Here is a 21,742-nt window from a genome sequence, read left to right as displayed (position 1 = left end):
GTTCTAATACTCGCCTATGGAGCTACTGATCTCAGTCAAGGTGGAAGTTCAGGCATTGCAAATAGCCTCTGGGCCAGATTCATGTTCTTTTTTGTGCATGTCAACTTGACTCAGTTAATAGCACTTCTAACCAGAAATGTTTGGGGATCACAGTTTCACTCCAGGATTTGAGCACATATTCCGGGCTTCAGTGCAGTATTGAGGAAATGCAGTATTATCAGAGGTGCTGTCCTATCATTGGGATATTAAACAGAGGACAAGGTTTGTTGGAGGTTGAATGGGGCATCTGACGTTTTTATTCATTCTTTGACCGGCAGACTGGTAGCCCCCTCAGCTGTCTAATACAATAGGGAGAGAAAAAAAATACAGTTTAGAATCGCGAGGAATACATAAGGTTCAGAGGGAAGGTGAGAAAGCATAATAGAGAAGTGAAGAGGGATTTTGAGAAAAGTCTGGCAGACATCAATCATAAAGGAGGATCCCAAAGTCTATAAGTATATAAACAGTAATAAAGGATGGTGAAGGAGTAGGGCCGATTAGGGACCTAAAACAGAATTTACACATGGAGCATGGCTGAGGTATTAAATGAGTATGTTGCATCCGTCTTTACCAAGGAGATAGATGCTACCCAGGACATGGTGATAGATGAGGAAACTCTGTCCCTAGTAGGGTTCAAAATTGATAAGGAGGGAGTGTTGAATGGATTGTCAGTACTTAAAGTTGACAAGGCACCGAGAACGGAGGAGATGCAACCAAGGATCTTGAAGGAAGTGAGACTGGAAATTGCAGGGATGCTGACCATAATCTTCCAATCTGCTCTAGATTCGGGGCGGGGGAGGGGGGCGGATCGAGGAAATGTATGTCCTTTTGAACTTCTGCACTGTCCTCTTCACAGTTTACGATACCTCTGAGTTTTGTATCATCCACAAACTTTGAAATTGAAATTGTTCAAAAAAGATTGCAACGATAAGCCCAACAACTACAGACCAGTCTGTTTAACATCAGTAGTTGGTAAGCTTCTAGAAACAATTATTCGGGATAGAATTAGTATTCACATGGAAAAGTGTGGGTTGATTAGGAAGAGATTTCTAAAGGGAAATCATGTTTAACTAGCTTGATGGAGGTTTTTGAAGAGGTAACAGAAAGGGTGGATGAAGGTAAAGCTGTTGATGTGGTGTATATGGACTTTCAGAAGCATTCGATACAGTGCCACACAACAGACTTGTGAGAAAAGTTATGGCTCATGGAATAAAAGGGACAGTAGCAACATGGATACAAAACTGTCTGAATAATAAGCAGAGAGTAATGGTCAATTGATATTTTTTGGGCATGGGAAGGTTTGTAGTGGAGTTTCCCAGGGGTCAGTTTTGAGACCCTTGCTTTTCCTGATTTATTAATGATCTCGATCTTGGTGTGCAAGGGTCAATTTCAAAGTTTGTGGATGATACAAAACTCGGACGTATTGTAAACTGTGAAGAGGACATTGTAGAACTTCAAAAGGACATGGACAAGTTGGTGGAGTGGGCAGATAGGTGGCAGATGAAGTTTAATGTGGAGAAGTGTGAGGTCATGCGCTTTGGTAGGAAGAACATGGATAGACAATATTAAATAAAGGGTAAAATTCTTAAGGGGGTGCAGGGGCCTGGGTGTACATGTGCATAGATCTTTGAAGGTGGCAGGACAGGTGGAGAGAGCAGTTAATAAAGCAGAAAACATTCTAGACTCTATTAATAGGGACATAGAGTACAAGAGCAAGGTGGTTATGCTGAACTTATGCAAGACACTAGTTAGACCTCAGCTGAAATATTGCGTACAGTTCTGGTTGCCACATTACAGGAAGGATGTGAACGCATTGGAGAGAGTGAAGAGGATTACAAGAATGGTTCCAGGGGTGAGAAACTTCAGTTATGAAGAGAGATTGGAGAGTTTGGGACTGTTCTCCTTGGAGAGAAGAAGGCCGAGAGGAGATTTGATAGAGATTTTCAAAATCATGAAGGGGCTGGACAGAGTAGATAGGGAGAAACTGTTCCTACTGGTAAAAGAATTAAGAACGAGGGGGCACAGATTTAAAGTGATTTGCAAAAGAAGCAAATGTGTTGTGAGAAAAAACATTTTCACACAGCAAGTGCTTTGGGTTTGGAATATACTGGCTGGAAGTGTGGTGGAGGCAGGTTCAATCGAGGCATTCAAGAGGGCATCAGGTGATTATTGAATAGCGACAATGTGCAGGTGTACGAGGAAAGGCACTAAGGTCATAATGCTCCTTTGGAGAGCCAGGGTAGACATGATGGACTGAATGGCCTCCTTCAGCACTGTAACAATTCTGTGATTCTGTGAAACCAAAGATGGGAAAAAATGAAATAGGAGAAAAGAGATAAATATAACTAAAACCAATGGAGACTAATACTCTCATGTGTAACCCAATGTTGACTGTTGTTTTGGAAGGAAGGGGGAATTAAAGAAATGGTGTAACTAATTAAGCTGATTAACTGACAAACAAGCATTCACAAGAGAGAACAGCTTTTAATTGCCAGTCACCACCTCATTATCTTTGGAGCTAAGGGTGTTCCTTCCTGGTTATTATTGCGATGAGGTCCTGTCATGTCCCACCATATTCAGTCCTCTCCAGTATATAATAGTTGAACATGGCCAGCAGGTCTCCAAGTCCCTTCTTATCTTAAATAACCAGACTAAACCCTTCTATCATTTACTGGCAGCCGACACCTTCTATGAAACTTTCAAATAGACCACAATCACCCTCTTGCATGAAAAGGGCAAAGACCTCAACAGCTGTGTCCCCTGCAGGCTCATATCTTTCCTCTACTACAATTAAACAATGCTCACCTTCAGGCTAGACTCTGTCAACTGGAGTAGTCCATCCAGACCAAAGCTGGCTCACTGAAGAATGAGCAGTCTGTCTGTATGAGACAATGTTTCACACCTGTGCAACACTACAACATACTCATCCAGAATACAGGAAGGATTTGCAAGCTGCAGAATGCAGTTTCCCCCTCTCTGAGCTCAAGTGGCTGCTTTTTGGAGATAAACTCGGTTTGCAAGGATAGAGGGGTCAAGGGATCTAATTGCTCTTGAGAAGGTGGCGTTGAGTTGCTATCTTGAACCACTGTAGTCCATGTGGTGAAGGTACACCCACAGTGCTGTTAGGGATCCAGCGACAGTGAAGTCCATTTATTTCATTTTCTTTGCCCCCATCAAGTCAAGCCTAAATCAATGGTGTTTTCTATGTTTCCAATCCCAATGCCTCCTTCACTACATCTTCCCAGAAGTTTTAAGGTTGTTAAGAAGGCATATGGTGTCTTGCCGTTTATTGGTAGGGGGATTGAATTTAGGAGTCGTAGCGTTATGTTGCAACTGTACACAACTCTGGTGCGGCCGCACTTGGAGTACTGTGTGCAGTTCTGGTCCCCACATTACAGGAAGGATGTGGAGGCTTTGGAGAGGGTGCAGAGGAGGTTTACCAGGATGTTGCCTGGTATGGAGGGGAGATCCTATGAGGAGAGGCTGAGGGATTTGGGATTGTTTTCGCTGGAAAGGCGGCGGCTAAGAGGGGATCTTATTGAAACATATAAGATGATTAGAGGTTTAGATAGGGTGGATAGTGATAGCCTTTTTCCTCTGATGGAGAAATCCAGCACGAGGGGGCATGGCTTTAAATTGAGGGGGGGTAGTTATAGAACTGATGTCAGGGGTAGGTTCTTTACCCAGAGGGTGGTGAGGGATTGGAATGCCCTGCCAGCATCAGTAGTAAATGCGCCTAGTTTGGGGGCGTTTAAGAGATCCGTAGATAGGTTCATGGACGAAAAGAAATTGGTTTAGGTTGGAGGGTCACAGTTTTTTTTTTAACTGGTCGGTGCAACATCGTGGGCCGAAGGGCCTGTTCTGCGCTGTAATGTTCTATGTTCTATGTTCTATGATACGGAAAGGTAAAGAGGTTTACAGAACAAACTCCAAGGATGGGATGAAAAAGGCGTGTGCAGAGAACAGGTCTAACACCATACAGTATAGCAGAGAAGGGCGGAGGCGCTTAGTAGCCCAAATGTGGAACAGCAGAGGACACAAGTTGGGATATAGGCCTGGAAGAGGAGAGAGATTCCAGAGGGAATTGTAGCCCTTTTCACATTCTCAAGACATCCCAAAATATTTCACAGCCAATGAAGTACAAAGCACGGCAGCCAATTCACACACAGCAAGTCTCACAAAGATGTTTTATTGATGTCAGCTGAGGGATAAATATCGGCCCAGACCTTGGACAGAATTTCCTGACTCTTCGAATAGTACCATGGGATCTTTTCTGACTAAGTAGATGGGTCAGTCCACTGTTGAACATCTCATCCAAGGCATGGCACCTCTGAGAATACACTCTTGAGCAGAATTATCAGCCTAAATTCTCATGTCCGCGGAGTGGAGCTTGAACCCATGATCTTTGAACTCAGAGTGTGTGTTACCACTGAGCCAAAACTCATACCTAATTGCAATGCGACATGTTTGTGTATTTACCATTTTAAAAAATTCTTTCATAGGATATAGCATTACTGGAAAGGCCAGAATTCACTGCCAATCCCAAATTGCCCTTCAACTTGCTGAGCCATCTTGGAGGGTAATTAAGAGTCAACCACATTGCTGTGGGTCTGGAATCACACGTAGGCCAGACCGGGTAAGGATGACAAATTTCTTTCCATAAAGGTTGACATACAAGGGCCTTAATGACAATTGATGACAGTTTCAAGGTCACTATTACTTTGTAATTTAAGTTTCAGATTTTATTAATTAAATTTAAATTCCACCAGCTGTCCTGGTGAGATCTGAAACCATGTACCCAGAGGATTGGGCTGGACCTGTGGATTACTAATTGAATGACATTACCACTACACCGCCCAAAATAAAAATGAGAACTTATAATGGAAATACAAAAAGTATGTCTATGCGTCTGCTGAACTTCACACCTGTAAACTACACATGTCAACTCACCATATACAATGCTATGGGAGATCAAGCAATCATATTCTTAAAGTTTCTCCTGTTTGTGTGTGATCTAATATTTCCCCTGTGCTGCTGTACCTTCTGATCCCAAGTGCAGCAAAGAGATTTTCATGTTGTGGGTAACTTTTCAGTTATGCCCACATTCTCACCCTGGCTGGGCAGCAAGTGCAGCTTCTGGTAAATCCAACAGGATGAGCAGGGAAAGGAAGGAACAGAAAAACTGCACGAAGAGCGCTTTTATAGGACAGCATGGGGGGAAATGGTGCAAGTGGCATTAATGGGAACAGGAGCTAAATTTATCCATAGATCTCCAAGATTACGAGTCACGATCTATGGAATCTCTTCTGTTGCATGTATCTGCACTCTCACAAGGACTCTCACTCTCATACTCTCCTCGACATTGGATCTGACTGATCTTAGGATGGGCAGAGTCACAGAACAGTGCTTTATTGATCCTTGCTGGTTATGGCAGTGAATTCTACACTCTGACTGCTACCAGCTAACATAACCGGAGTGGAAACTACCTCAGCAGGTTGTTAGTCTTTAGTGTGTATTTTTTAAACTTGGAGGGCAATGAACAGAGAACAAAAAAAGTAGAGGTGTTGTCTCTAAACAAAAAAAAACGCTGGCTGGATTTCCTCACGAGACCCAACTGAAAGTTCAACCCAAAAATGATCAGATTTTGCACCCATTTCATCAATGCTCAGGTATCTCTTAATCTCATTAAATTGAATGTTAAAGGGATGTCAGAAGTTACAGAGGAACATAGATAGGATGCAAGACTGGGCGGAGAAGTGGCAGATGGACTTCAACCCAGATAAATGCGTCGTGGTCCATTTTGGCAGGTCAAATGGGATGAAGGAGTACAATATAAAGGGAAAGACTCTTAGTACGGTAGAGGATCAGAAGGACTTTGGGGTCCGGGTCCATAGGACTCTAAAATCAGCCCCGCAGGTGGAGGAGGTGGTTAAGGAGGCGTATGGTGTGCTGGCCTTTATCAATCGAGGGATTGAGTTTAGGAGTCCGGGGATAATGATGCAGCTATATAAGACCCTCGTCAGACCCCACTTGGAGTACTGTGCTCAGTTCTGGTCGTCTCACTATAGGAAGGATGTGGAAAAGATTGAAAGGGTGCAGAGGAGATTTACAAGGATGTTGCCTGGATTGAGTGGCATGCCTTATGAGGATAGGCTGAGAGAGCTCGGTCTTTTCTCCTTGGAGAGACGTAGGATGAGAGGAGACCTAATAGGGGTATATAAGATGTTGAGAGGCATAGATCGGGTGGACTCTCAGAGGGTTTTTCCCAGGGTGGAAATGGCTGCTACGAGAGGACACAGGTTTAAGGTGCTGGGGGGTAGGTACAGGGGAAATGTTAGGGGGAAGTTTTTCACACAGAGGGTGGTGGGCGAGTGGAATCGGCTGCCGTCATTGGTGGTGGAGGCGAACTCAATAGGGTCTTTTAAGAGACTCCTGGATGAGTACATGGGACTTAATAGGATGGAGGGTTATAGGTAGGCCTAAAAGGTAGGGATATGTTCGGCACAACTTGTGGGGCCGAAGGGCCTGTTTTGTGCTCTAGGTTTCCATGTTTCTATGTCTATGTTTCTGTGAAGAAGATAAGCATAAGCAACTAGAAGCTAAGAAAAGCACCAAGTCCATACCATATAGCTCTTCTCCAAGGATGAAAATTTAAACTCAATTTATTTAACACTTGCAGCACAGATGCTTAGCAACCTACAATCGGATTAGCTTTTCAATTTTTAAACATGATTTATACTTACCCCAACAAATCCTTTCAAAAGGAAACAGAAAAGACAAGAGCGGCTTTGTGTGTGTGGATTATTTTCCTTTCAATAATGCTTAAACACTTGAAGGTAAACACATGAACAGTAGTTGTTTCTTGATGTGCCTAAAAATTTGGTCAGAATAATTATGAAGTACAGTCCATCTCCCCCTACCCCACCACCATCGCAATCCAAGCAGTTGGGGGATACTTGTGTCTGAAAATTAAAGGTGAGGTCAGTTTTGAGAGTGGAGATACATCCACGCAGATGTTTAAAAGACAGATGTAAAGAGTTGAGGAGATTTGGTTGCATTGTACATGACTCAGTTCATAAAATCCATAGAAACCCTACAGTGCAGGAATCCATTCGGCCCATCCATCTGCACCAACTCTCCAAAAGAGCATCTTACCCAGCATCACCCACCCCCCGCCATCCTATCGCCGTAACCCTGCGCATTTTCCATGGCTAATCCACTTAACCTACACATTTTTTCGGCAATTTACTGTGGTCGATCCACCTAACCTGCACATCTTTGGAGTGTGGGAGGAAACCCACGCAGACACAGGAAGAATGTGCAAACTCCACACAATCACCTAAGACCGGAATCGAACCCAGGTTCCTTGCACTGTGAGGCAGCAGTGCTAACCATTGTGCCGCCTCACCCACTCACACCCAGAATCCCGCAATCTCAATTACTTTGGGCCCGGTCACGTTTCTCTCTGAATGAAAATCAAAAGAAACGTTTGAGTTTTGTTAGCCAACACAGATGCAGCAGAGTGTGAATTTCTCTATACAATGGCTCACAGGACATTATGCAGCTGTTTACTCGACCCACGTGGTGGGGCAATAAATGTGCAGATGTTAATATCAGGGTTCTCCAATTACCTTCACCGTTTCCTGCTCCTCCTGACCAGGTGCTGGTGACCTGACGGGACTGATGCTTCCTGTCGTCGCATTCTTCAGCTTCTCGAGCCCACTGCTCAGTGTGCTGCCAATACCCGACAGACCAGATTTCTTCTCCGGAATCTGCACAGTGCTGCTGATAGGCTTCACGGGATGAGGGCTGGTGAGACAACAGAGAATGTCACTAATACAACCTGCAACAACTATTCAGCGTGAGAACCCTTTTCTAAAAGAAGAAAAAAATTGGCATTTGCTGGGATGCAGGTCCTCAGAGACCAGCAGACTTCCATTACTTTATTTTGACATAGTTTGCATACCTCTCACAGCCCAATCGCCCTCATTTTATATGAGGAGCCAGAGATATTTTGGCAACTCATGTCTCTTTTTATTTATTTGTTCATGGGACATGGACGTTGGTGGCTGGGCCATGGATGTTGGTGGCTGGGCCAGCATTTATTGCCCATCCTGGAAGCATTTAAGAATCAACCACATTGCGGTGGCTCTGGAGTCACATGTAGGCCAGACCAGGTAAGGACAGCAGATTTCTTTCCCTAAAGGACATTAGTGAACCGGATGGGATTTTACGACAATCGACAATGGTTTCGTGGTCATCAGTAGATTCTTAATTCCAGATTTTTATTGAATTCAGATTTCACCATCTGCCGTGGTGGGATTTGAAACCAGGTTGCCAGAGCATTACCCTGGCTCTCTGGTTTACTAGTCTAGCGACAATACCACTCCTCCACCATCTACTTTTCTACCACTCTAACTTTGCTATCTTTCCTAAATACCATAATTTAAAATGATTAAAGGATTTTCTAGTGCTATTGGGGAGGGTATAAACTAAACTGGCAGGGGTGTGGGAACCAGGAGGTAATATTAGAGAAGAGGATACTGGGAGAAAGAGATAGCACTGGAGTAGGGAATAGTAAGTTATTTGATGTAGTCAGAGGAAGGGAGTAAGGAAAAACATCTACATCAGGGTTACAATGTATGTGAATGCACAAGAGTGGTTACTAAGATTGGTGAGCTATAGGCACAGATTGCTATAGAAATATGATATTGTGGTTATAACAGAGACCTGACTCAAAGAAGGGCCAACACAGTAAGAGTTTTAACAACACCAGGTTAAAGTCCAACAGGTTTATTTGGTAGCAAATGCCATTAGCTTTCGGAGCGCTGCCCCTTCGTCAGATGGAGTGGATATCTGCTCTCAAGCAACCCACAACGCCGGCATCTCCACATCATGACTACCAAAGAAGGGCCAGACAGGGTATTAAATATTCCAGGATAGAAGGTGTTTATGAAAGATAAGGAAGAAAAGGAGAGCATTGCAGTGCTGGAAAAAGAAGATGTCCCAGACTGATCAAGGGCAGAATCTATTTGGCTAAAGCTGAGGAACACATTGCTCAGTGTAGTCTCCAGTCCATCAACAAGTGGAAAGGATGTAAAGGAACAAATTTGCAGCAAGAAAATTACAGAGGGGTGTAAGAATTATCGAGTAGTTATAATTCAGGACTTTAATTATCTAAATATAGACTGAGATAGTGAAAATGTAAAAAGCAAAGAGGGACAAGAGTTCCCTGGATGACAAAAGAGATAGAGACCAAGATGACGAAAATATGTACTTATGATAATCATCAGGGAGAAAATACAATCGAGAACCATGGTTAATTTTAGAAGGTTCAGAGGGGAATTTAAAAAAAGTAAAAGCAAAGAGATTATGAAAAGAGACTGTCAGGGGGCAATGGTTAGATAATTTCTTGTTGGAGATGGTCATTCCCTGGCACTTGTCTGGCGCAAATGTTACTTGTTTGTCAGTCCAAGCCTGAATATTATCCAGGTCTTGCTGCATTTGGACATGGACTGCTTCAGTATCGGAGGAGTCGCAAATGGGGCAGAACATTGTGCCATCATCGGCAAACATCCCCACTTCTGACCTTATGATGGATGGAAGGTCATTGATGAACTAGGTGAAGATGTTGGGCCTAGAACACTATGTTGATAAAGCACCAGGTTTGGATGAGATGCATCAAAGGAGTCTGAAGGAAGTGAGAGTAAAAATTGCAGAGGCACTGGCCACAATTTTCCTTCAACTCCAGAGGACTGAAGAATTAAAATTGTTGCATCCTTGTTCAAAAAAGGGTGTAAAGATAAGCCCAGCCACTACCGGTCATTCAGTTTAACTTCAGCAATGTAAAAACATCTAGAAATAATAATTTGTGAAAAAATTATTAATCACTCGACCAAATGCAGGTTCATTAAGGAAAGCCAGCAGAGATTGAAGGGAAAATAGACATTCGTTTGGTCTCAGCTGGAGAATTGCATCCAATTCTAGTGTTGCATTTTAAGAAGAATGTGCAGCATTGGAGAGAAAGCAGAAAAGATTCATGAGAATGGGTTCCACAGAGGAGGAACTTCAGTAATGAAGTTAGATTCGAGAAGGTGAGACTGTTTCCTTAGAGAAAAGGCTGACAGATTTGATAGAGGGGTCTGACGAGAACAGATAGGGAGAAACTGTTCCCACTCATGAACAAGATCCTCAGATTTAAAGTAATCGGCAAAAGAAGCATTGGCCACATGAGGAAAAACTTTTTCACACAGCAACTGGTTAAGATCTGGAAGGCACTGGAGTGTGGTGGAGGCAGGTTCGATTGAAGCATTCAAAAGGGAATTAGACTGTTATCTGTAAAGGAAGAATGTGCAGGATTACAGAAGAGGACAGGGGAATTGCTCATTTGGAGAGCTGGTGCAGATACAAGGCGCTGAATGACCTTCTGCGCCGTAAAAATTCTAAGATTCTGTAGACAGACCACAGACAGTTCTGGCCATCACATGATATGATCACATGGCTGGACTTGCGGATAGCGAAGAGCATTGTCGGGCAATACAGCAGGATATAGATAGGCTGGAAAATTGGGCGGAGAGGTAGCAGATGGAGTTTAATCCGGATAAATGCGAAGTGATGCATTTTGGAAGGAATAATGTAGGGAGGAGTTATACAATAAATGGCAGAGTCATCAGGAGTATAGAAACACAGAGGGACCTAGGTGTGCAAGTCCACAAATCCTTGAAGGTGGCAACACAGGTGGAGAAGGTGGTGAAGAAGGCATATGGTATGCTTGCCTTTATAGGACGGGGTATAGAGTATAAAAGCTGGAGTCTGATGATGCAGCTGTATAGAACGCTGGTTAGGCCACATTTGGAGTACTGCGTCCAGTTCTGGTCGCCGCACTACCAGAAGGACGTGGAGGCATTGGAGAGAGTGCAGAGAAGGTTTACCAGGATGTTGCCTGGTATGGAGGGTCTTAGCTATGAGGAGAGATTGGGTAGACTGGGGTTGTTCTCCTTGGAAAGACGGAGAATGAGGGGAGATCTAATAGAGGTACACAAGATTATGAAGGGTATGGATAGGGTGAACAGTGGGAAGCTTTTTCCCAGGTTGGAGGTGACGATCACGAGGGGTCACGGGCTCAAGCTGAGAGGGGCGAAGTATAACTCAGACATCAGAGGGACGTTTTTTACACAGAGGGTGGTGGGGGCCTGGAATGCGCTGCCAAGTAGGGTGGTGGAGGCAGGCACGCTGACATCGTTTAAGACTTACCTGGATAGTCACATGAGCAGCCTGGGAATGGAGGGATACAAACGATTGGTCTAGTTGGACCAAGGAGCGGCACAGGCTTGGAGGGCCGAAGGGCCTGTTTCCTGTGCTGTACTGTTCTTTGATATGATTGCATTAGGGCTGGTAGACAAATGATTGACAAGGATTCTGCCAGGAGCAATAGGAAGATTGGTTAGGCTGGGGTTGGTTTCTTTGGAATAGATGAGGCTGAGGAGAAATTTAACTGAGATCTATAAAGTTATGAGGAGTCTGGATAGAGCAGATAAGAAAGACCTATTTCCCTTGCCAGGGAGGTCATTAACCAGGAGACATAGATTTAAAGTAACTATTCGAAGGACCAGAGGGTGGTGGGGGGTCTGGAATTCATTGCCTGAAAGGGTGGTAGAGGCAGAAACCTTCAATGCATTGAAACCTGGATTTGTACTTGCTTTATGATAACCTGCAGGGCTAAGAACTAAGAGCTGGAAAGTGGGTTTAGACTGGATAGCTTGTTTACAGTCAGCATGGAAACATTGGGCCAAATGGTTGCCTTCTGTGCCCTAAATCTATGTTTGATAGGAACGATGTGGAGAAACCTCTCATGATGGGAACAACATAAAGGGATATAACCTAAAATTGGAGCTCAGTTGTTCAGGAGTGATGTCAGAAAGCATGGGTGGGGCAATAAATGTGCAGATGTTAATATCAGGGTTCTCCAATTACCTTTACCGTTTCCTGCTCCTCCTGACCAGGTGCTGGTGACCTGACGGGAATGGGAATCTGCAACTCTCCCTAAAGACCGTACCAGAGATCAGATGGAACTTTCAAGAATGCAATCGATAAATCTTTCTTGGGTTAAGGGTCAAGGTATGTACATACAAGAGGTATAGATTAGCTGGAATCTAACAATGGCAGAACAAACCCTAGTGACTAAACAGCCTACTTCTAATGTCCTAATTCTGTTCCACCCACGCAACATATAAACGTGTCACACCAGACAGTGAGCACGAGCAAGCACTATGACTAAAGAGTATTACCATCAAGCCCAAGCCTTAGCTCCCAAATACACTTTCCAGCAGAGGTCACTGGATCGTGATAAAGGGCAGACATCTCTTCCCTCCTTCAGAGACACTGAGGCTAAATATGCAGCTTTGCCAGGGTTTTCTGGTCCATATCGTTCAGTATCACAGTACACATACTCATCGAGGACTGAAAAGGAGGGATGGGGAGATAGAAAGACATTGACTGATTCACATTCAATGTTACAAAAATAAAGCCTTCAGTCACTTCATATAGCCAAATAAGCTCTTAAAACAGGCAGTATTTCTCTGGGAACACGGGAGTTATATATCCACTGCAGTTTCTCAACCTTTTTGTATCAGATCCCAGGCTACATCATAAAATAACGTGTCGAATTCACCATTAAACAAGTAATGTTACTCAGATGGGCCAGAGTATGACTGGTGTGTGAAATGGAAACAGTCACTGGCCCAGGATGGTGGTGTGTTGAAGTAGAATAGAGTGACTGTTTCCATTTCATACACCAGTATTGAATTCAGCGCACATTATTTTATGATGTGACTGCCAACTACCCTCTTGACTGCTTCTTTCCAGAGATCAGGACTGACTCATTGGGAGTGAAAAGAAATGTTCTTTACAGTAGGAGGCTTAACTTCAATTCGGAACCAAAACTGTCCCTGTTCACCCAGTAAGAGTTTTAACAACACCAGGTTAAAGTCCAACAGGTTTATTTGGTAGCAAATGCCATTAGCTTTCGGAGCGCTGCTCCTTCGCCAGATGGAGTGGAAATCTGCTCTCAAACAGGGCACAGAGACACCCTTGTCTACCCCAGTCCAACGCCGGCATCTCCACACCTGTTCACCCAGCGCAGAGGTATCAAAAAACAACACTCAATTCCTGCTTTTAGTTTTCTCTACTTATACATTGCAATACCAGCTGCTGGATCTATTCGTTTGGTTTCAAGAAATAATTTTACTCTGAAGCACAACACCAATCTCAAACAAACTACAAAGCTATAGACACCTTCAAGCCATGGGCACAGACACTTCGGCCCACTACTCAGGGTTCAAAAAGAACCAAGAGTCTTGTTTTGTCTTCAGCCAACACACCAAAAGCAGATTCGGCAATCATTCCATTCCCACCTGCTCTGAATTGTCATTTTTTGCAAAATAACAACAGTTGCTGTTCCTCAAAACAATTAATTTGCCTCGGGAGCTGTCTGCAAGACAGGAGTGAAAAGGGTAAAAGTCCCAAAAATGAAGTATGAAGTGAATTGGAATTTATTTCCAATAAATGATAAATGAGCTGCAAAGTCTAGTCTTGGTCCAATGTCTGTAATCAAAACAAAAAGGGCTGGTTCTGGGAAGGTGGCTAAACCACAATATACTGCCCAAGCTTGGACAGAGACATGAATGGACAGAGAACAAAGAATTTGAATTTGAGCAACACTTTACAGAAAAATGTGTGACTTCAGGTTGTGGTTGTGCTGTCAACATAACCAATGTTAATCTCTGCTGTCTACAAAGAACAAGAACAAAGAACAGTACAACACAGGAAACAGGCCCTTCGGCCCTCCAAGCCTGTGCCGCTCCTTGGTCCAACTAGACCAATCGTTTGTATCCCTCCATTCCCAGGCTGCTCATGTGACTATCCAGGTAAGTCTTAAACGATGTCAGCGTGCCTGCCTCCACCACCCTACTTGGCAGCGCATTCCAGGCCCCCACCACCCTCTGTGTAAAAAACGTCCCTCTGATATCTGAGTTATACTTCGCCCCTCTCACCTTGAGCCCGTGACCCCTCGTGATCGTCACCTCCGACCTGGGAAAAAGCTTCCCACTGTTCACCCTATCTATACCCTTCATAATCTTGTATACCTCTATTAGATCTCCCCTCATTCTCCGTCTTTCCAAGAAGAACAACCCCAGTCTACCCAATCTCTCAGGAGACATGCAACAAAGACCTTGCTTTTGCATTTGTATAACTCTACATTCCATGCTCAAACTCTCCTTTGAAATGGAGCAATCTAATTAACTGTCTTTCCTCAATGCGCTGGTTGAGAAATCCATAATTGGTCTCTGCTACTGTTTACCACAAGCCTACCTTCAGGTGGCACAGTGGTTAGCACTGCTGCCTCACAGCTTCAGGGACCTGGGTTCGATTCCCGGCTTGGGTCACTGTCTGTGTGGAGTTTGCATGTTCTCCCTGTATCTGCGTGGGTTTCCTCCGGGTGTTCAGTTTCCTTCCACAGTCCAAAGATATGCTGGTTAGGTGCACTGGCCATGCTAAATTTTCCCTCAGTGTACCCGAATAGGTGCCAGAGTGTGGCGACTAGGGGATTTTCACAGTAACTTCATTGTAGTGTTAATGTAAGCCTACTTGTGACTAATAAACAAACATTAAGCCTTACCTTCACTGGTCAATAAATGCATGGGAATTTCTACAGATCCATGAGCAATAAGAATTGCCTTATCGATAATGTCCTGTATAGGACCCTAGCCATTAGCTCACTGTGGAATCTTGATGCCAAGATAGTGTCTATTTCAAATTACCCTTGAAGTATAAGGTGTCTCAAACCACCGGATGAAGCGAGCTGTTTCACACTGCTACTATGCAGTAGTAACACAAGTGGTATTCCACAAGTAATTGCTACCATCGAGCCAAAAATGACAGAGAAATGTGTAGGGATATGGGGGCAGGGCCTGGGTGGGATTGTGGTCGGTGCAGACTCGATGGGCCAAATGGCCTCTTTCTGCACTGTAGGGATTCTATGAGCAAGTCCCTTTTTCTGTTTGCAATAAGCAGAGTACTGACTACTCAACCAACCCATGCTTACAAAGCTCAGAACATAAATGTGATTCTGCGATTGACAACACCGACTGAATAATACTGAATGCGCTAAAAATTATGATAACAACCAAACTAAGATTATCAGTTGGGCTGATCATGCTTCTAGAGGCTCTATGTATTTAAATGCAGGGAAGAATGCTCAAAATGCCAGAAGAATTCCCTGCTGCGGCTTCTATGGCTATATAAATATGAAGTGAGCGGTAAAGTAAATGTGGAACCTCTACTGAACGAGGTGAGTGAATTGATAACAGCAAATAAAGAAATGGTAGATATGCGAAATAAATGTTTTGCATTAGTCTTCGCCGTGGAAGACATTGCAGATATCCCTACGTTATCAGATGGGCTGATTTCAAATAACATGGTTGAATTTACAAAAATCCCAATCACAAGGAATGGAGTATTGGAGAAACTCAAGGGGCTAAAGGTGGACAAGTCACCAGGACTTGATCAACTGCACACTAGGCTTTTAATGGAAGAGACTGCAGAGATAGTGGACCCATTGGTGACATTTTTTGTAACTCGCTAAATTCTGGGAGGGTTACCAGAAGATTGGAAAACAGCCAACGTGACAACCTTGTTCAAAAAGGAAAAACGGCAGAAAGCAGGGAACTATAGGCCAGTTAGTTTAACATCTATTATTGGCAAGACGCTGCAGGGCATGTTGTGATGAGGATATTGTGATCCTGCAACAGGATATAGAATCATAGAAACCCTACAGGGCAGAAGGAGGCCATTCGGCCCATCGAGTCTGCACCGACCACAATCCCACCCAGGCCCTACCCCCACATATTTACCCACTAATCCCTCTAACCTACGCATCTTAGGACTCTAAGGGGCAATTTTTAACCTGGCCAATCAGCCTAGCCCGCACATCTTTGGACTGTGGGAGGAAACCGGAGCACCCGGAGGAAACCCACGCAGACACGAGGAGAATGTGCAAACTCCACACAGACAGTGACCCGAGCCGGGAATCGAACCCGGGACCCTGGAGCTGTGAAGCAGCAGTGCTAACCACTGCGCTACCGTGCCGCCCACATATAGATAGATTGGGTGACTAGGCGAAAACCTGGCAAATGGAGTTTAATGCGGGGAAGTGTGAGGTCATGTATTTTGATAGTAGGAATCAAAAGGCAGATTATCTCAATGGAGAGACTAAAGTTGAGTGAAATACAGAGAGATTTAGGTGTTCTAGTGCATGAATCATAAAAAGCTAGCAGGTAGGTCCAACAAATAATTAAGAAAGCATTTTGGCCTTTATTGCAAAGTGGTTAGAGTTTAAAAATAGGGAGGTTTTGTTGCAATTGTACAGGGTGTTAGTGAGGCCTCATCTGGAATACTGTGTACAGTTTTGGTTTCTTTACCTTAAACAGGATATAGTAACATTGGAGCAGTCTAAAGGAGATTCACCAGGCTAATGCCTGGGATGAGAGAGAGAAAATAGTCTCGATTTGTATTCCTTGGAGTTTAGAAGAGTGAGGGATGATCTTATTCAAACATATATGATCCGAAGGGGCTTGACAGAGTAGATGGTGAGATGTTTTCACTAGTGGGAGAGTCTGAACAAGGGCACATTGCTACAAAATAAAGGACTGGTCATTAAAAACTGAGGCACATAGAAATTTCTTTTCACAGAGAGTGGTGAATCTCTGGAATTCTCTGCCCCAAAGAGTGGTGAAGGCTGGATCATTAGAAGTATTTAAAGTGGAGCTGGATCAATATTTGATAGATTAAGGAATAGTGGGATATGGGGAAACGGCACAGGAGTTGAGGCCGGCATGGATCAACCGTAATTATACTGAATGGTGGGGCAGGCTTGAAGGGCCTGATGGCCTACTGCTGATTTGATTTGATTTATTGTCGCACGTATTGGGATACTGTGAAAAGTATTGCGTGCCATATAGACAAAACATACACTTCATAGAGTACATAGGGGAGAAGGAAAGGTTACGGTGCAGGATATAGCGTTGCAGTTACAGATAGGGTGAAGAGAAAGATCAGCTTAATATATGACAGCACCATTCAAACATCTGATGACAGCATGGAAGAAGCTGTTCTTGAGTCTGCTGGCATGTGTCCTCAGACTCGATGGAAGAAGGTGGAAGAGAGAATGTCCGGGGTGCGAGGGGTCCTTGATAATGCTGGCTGCTTTCCTGAGGCAGTGGGAAGTTAGACAGTGTCAATGGATGGGAGGCTGGTTTGAAACATAGAAACATAGAAAAACGACATCACAAAACAGGCCCTTCGGCCCCACAAGTTGTGCCGAACATATCCCTACCTTTTAGGCCTACCTATAACCCTCCATCCTATTAAGTCCCATGTACTCATCCAGGAGACTCCTAAAAGACCCTATTGAGTTTGCCTCCACCACCACTGACGGCAGCCGATTCCACTCGCCCACCACCCTCTGTGAAAAACTTCCCCCTAACATTTCCCCTGTACCTACCCCCCAGCACCTTAAACCTGTGTCCTCTCGTAGCAGCCATTTCCACCCTGGGAAAAAGAAACATAAGAACGTAAGAAATAGGAGCAGGAGTAGGCCATTTAGCCCCTCGAGCCTGCCCCGCCATTCAATAAGATCATGGCTGATCTGAAGTGAATCAGTTCCACTTACCCGTCTGCTCCCCATAACCCTTAATTCCCCCACCGATCAGAAATCCATCTATCCGTGACTTAAACATATTCAACGAAGTAGCCTCCACCACTTCAGTGGGCAGAGAATTCCAGAGATTCACCACCCTCTGAGAGAAGAAGTTCCTCCTCAACTCTGTCCTAAACTGACCCCCCTTTATTTTGAGGCTGTGCCCTCTAGTTCTGGTTTCCTTTCTAAGTGGAAAGAATCTCTCCACTTCTACCCTATCCAGCCCCTTCATTATCTTATGTGCCTCGATAAGATCACCCCTCAGCCTTCTAAACTCCAACGAGTACAAACCTAATCTGCTCAATCTCGCCTCATAATCTACACCCCTCTAAAGCCTCAGAGTCCACCCGGTCTATGCCTCTCAACATCTTATATACCTCTATTAGGTCTCCTCTCATCCTACGTCTCTCCAAGGAGATAAGACCGAGCTCCCTCAGCCTATCCTCATAAGGTATGCCACTCAATCCAGGCAACATCCTTGTAAATCTCCTCTGCACCCTTTCAATCTTTTCCACATCCTTCCTGCAATGAGGAGACCAGAACTGAGCACAGTACTCCAAGTGGGGTCTGACGAGGGTCTTATATAGCTGCATCATTATCCCCGGACTCCTAAACTCAATCCCTCGATTGATAAAGGCCAGCACACCATACGCCTCCTTAACCACCTCCTCCACCTGCGGGGCCGATTTTAGAGTCTTATGGACCCGGACCCCAAGGTCCTTCTGATCCTCTACAGTACTAAGAGTCTTTCCCTTTATATTGTACTCCTTCATCCCACTTGAGCTGCCAAAATGGACCCCTACACATTTATCTGGGTTGAAGTCCATCTGCCACTTGTCCACTCAGTCTTGCATCCTATCTATGTCCCTCTGTAACTTCTGACATCCCTCCAGACTATCCACAACCCCACCAACCTTCGTGTCGTCGGCAAACTTACCAACACATCCCTCTGCTTCCTCATCCAGGTCATTTATGAAAATGACAAACAGCAAGGGTCCCAGAACAGATCAGATCCCTGGGGCACACCACTGGTGACCGACCTCCATTTAGAAAAAGACCCATCTATACCCACTCTCTGCCTCCTTTGGGCAAGCCAGTTCTGGATCCACAGGGCAACAGCCCCTTGGATCCCATGCCCTCTCACCTTTTCTAGAAGCCTTGCATGGGGGACCTTATCGAACGCCTTGCTAAAATCCATATAAACCACATCTACCGCTTTCTCTTCGTCAATGTGTTTAGTCACATTTTCGAAGAACTCCACCAGGCTCGTAAGGCACGATCTGCCTTTGACAAAGCCATGCTGAGTATTCTTGAGCATACTAAACCTCTCTAAATGCTCATAAATCTTGTCCCTCAGGATCTTCTCCATCAGCTTACCAACCACTGAGTTTAGACTCACCGGTCGGTAATTTCCTGGGCTATCCCTATTCCCCTTCTTGAAAATAGGAACCACATCCACAATCCTCCAATCCTCCAGCACCTCTCCCGTCTCCATCGACGATGCAAAGATCATCGCCATAGGCTCTGCAATCTCTTCCCTCGCCTCCCACAGTAACCTGGGGTACATCCCATCCGGACCCGGTGACTTATCTATCTTGATGCCATTCAAAGATTCCAGCACAACCTCTTTGTTAAAGTCCACATACTCAATCTTTTCAGTCCACCGCAAGCCCGCAGTACATCCACCCAGATCCTTTTCCGCTGTGAAAACCGAGGCAAAATACTCATTAAGCACCTCTGCCATTTCCACTGGTTCCTTAGAAACTTTCCCGCCTTCACCTTTTAAAGGCCCTATTCCTTCACGTCTAATCCATTTACTTTTCACATATTTGTAGAACGCCTTAGGGTTTTCCTTAAGCCTACCTGCCAAGGCCTTCTCGTGACCCCTTCTGGCTCTCCTAATTTCCTTCTTTAGTCCCTTCCTACAAGCTGTATACTCATCTAGATCCCTATCTTCGCCAAGCTCTCTGAGCCTTTTGTATGCTTTCCTTTTCTTCTCGACTAGGTCCCGCACAGCTTTTGTGCATCACGGTTCCTTTAACCTACCAACTCCTCCCTGTCTGCTCGGAACGTTGTCCTGCAGAACTCTAAACAGACATTCCTTGAAAAACTGCCACCTCTCTTCAGTACATTTCCCCGAGAATACCTCCTTCCAATTTACTCCTCTAATTTGCTGCCTTATGTCTTCATATTTCCCCTTACTCCATATAAACGCTTTCCTAGCTTGCCTGATCCTCTCTTTTTCCAATGCAAGCATAAAGGAGATAGAGTTATGATTGCTATCCTCAAGATGCTCTCCCACTGAGAGATCTGAGACCTGTCCAGGTTCATTGGTCAGTATCAGATCAAGTACAGCCTCTCCTCTTGTAGGCTTGTCACATGCTGTGTCAGGAAACCCTCCTGAACACACCTAACGAACTCCTCCCCATCCAATCCCCTTACCCTAGGGATATTCCAATCTATGTTTGGGAAATTAAAGTCTCCCATCACAACAACTCTGCTATTACTGCAACTCTCCAGGATCTGTTTCCCTATCTGGAGTGATGGACTGGGCTACGTTTACAACACTTTGTAATTTCTTGAGGTCTTGGTCAGAATAGGAGCCACATCAAGCTGTGATACATCTGAAAGGATGCTTTTTATGCTGCATCTGTAAAAATCAGAGAGAGTCATAGTGAACATGCCGACTTTACTTAGCCTTCTGAGAAAGTAGAAGTGTTGGTGGGTTTTCTTGACTGTAGCATTGGCGTGGAGGGACCAAGACAGATTGTTGGTGATCTGAACACCTAGAAACTTGAAGCTCTTGACCATTTTCACTTCATCACCACTGCTTCTATTTCTTGTGTTCGATATATATAGTAGCTATGGGACCTTCTGCACATACCTGAGATGGAAGATGTGCTCTAGGTTGCTCGTCTTATCAGAAAGACACATCCCTGACAATGCAGTACTCCCTTTGTACAACATTGGAGATTCAGCTCACATTATGCACTCAATTCTGAGTGGGATTTGAACCTGCAATCTTCTGATGAAACAAGAAAGTTACCAACTGAACCATGGCTGGCTATAGTTTATGATAAATCTATGTCTTACTGTCAGTTTAGTCTCGATCACCTTCAGTTGCCTTTAATTGGTTTCAGTCAAGAGTTCTTTAAGCTCTAAACGTTTTGAAGCTGTTGACCAGCTTTTGTTAGTTTTCTTTATAAAGGACTGTGGTTACTCGGAAGAACAAAGGTACTATTTGAATACAGAGTGGTCTTTTGCTTTTTTCATTCTCAGGTGGTATTGGCTGCCCACCCCTCGTTGCCCTAGCTGATGGAAGTGGGCTGCCTTCTTTCAACAGTTTTCGACATCTAAGGGGTTTGGTGAGCAACTTCAGAGGGCAGTGAAGAATCAACCACATCAGGTTGGGACTTTTACGGGATCTGGGCATCGCTGGCTAGGCTAGCATTTACTGCACATCCTTAATTGCCCTTGAGAAGGTAGTGATGACCTGTCTGCTTGAACCACTGCAGTACATGTAGTTGGTGTAGCTACAAGCACAGTGCTGTTAGGAAGGGAGTTCCAAGGTTCTGACCTAATAACCTTAGTCCTAAAAGGTCCTCAAACTATCTTCAAACTATGACCCCCTCGATCTGGACTACCCCACCATTGGGAACATTCTTTCTGAATCTACCCTGTCTAACCATTAGAATTTTATAAGTTTCTATGAGATCCCCCTCACTCTTCTAAACTCCAGTGAATATAATCCTACTGATGAGTGCGATGCATTTTGGTAGAACAAATTTGAATGTGGATTACAGGGTCAACGGCAGGGTTCTGAGGAATGTGGAGGAACAGAGAGATCTTGGGGTTCATATCCACAGATCTCTGAAAGTTGCCACTCAGGTGGATAGAGCCGTGAAGAAGGCCTATAGTGTGTTAGCGTTTATTAACAGAGGGTTTGAG

The 21,742-nt window shown here is 44.4% G+C and overlaps 1 protein-coding gene across 5 annotated transcripts in view; it reads right to left on the bottom strand.

Moving 5' to 3' along the window:
- Window positions 1-21,742, bottom strand: part of LOC144501162 (uncharacterized) — a 134,488-nt gene that overhangs the window by 2,584 nt on the left and 110,162 nt on the right. For all 5 annotated transcript variants that reach the window (XM_078224574.1, XM_078224609.1, XM_078224592.1 and 2 more), the window contains one exon: window positions 7,671-7,848. In XM_078224574.1, coding sequence (XP_078080700.1) covers window positions 7,671-7,848 — 178 coding nt within the window. The remainder of the gene's footprint in view (window positions 1-7,670; window positions 7,849-21,742) is intronic.

This window comes from Mustelus asterias, chromosome 1, assembly GCF_964213995.1.
Source record: "Mustelus asterias chromosome 1, sMusAst1.hap1.1, whole genome shotgun sequence".
Lineage (NCBI taxonomy): Eukaryota > Metazoa > Chordata > Chondrichthyes > Carcharhiniformes > Triakidae > Mustelus > Mustelus asterias.
The sequence above is the reverse complement of the archived record's forward strand: the minus strand, read 5'-3'. Positions and strand labels throughout refer to the sequence as shown.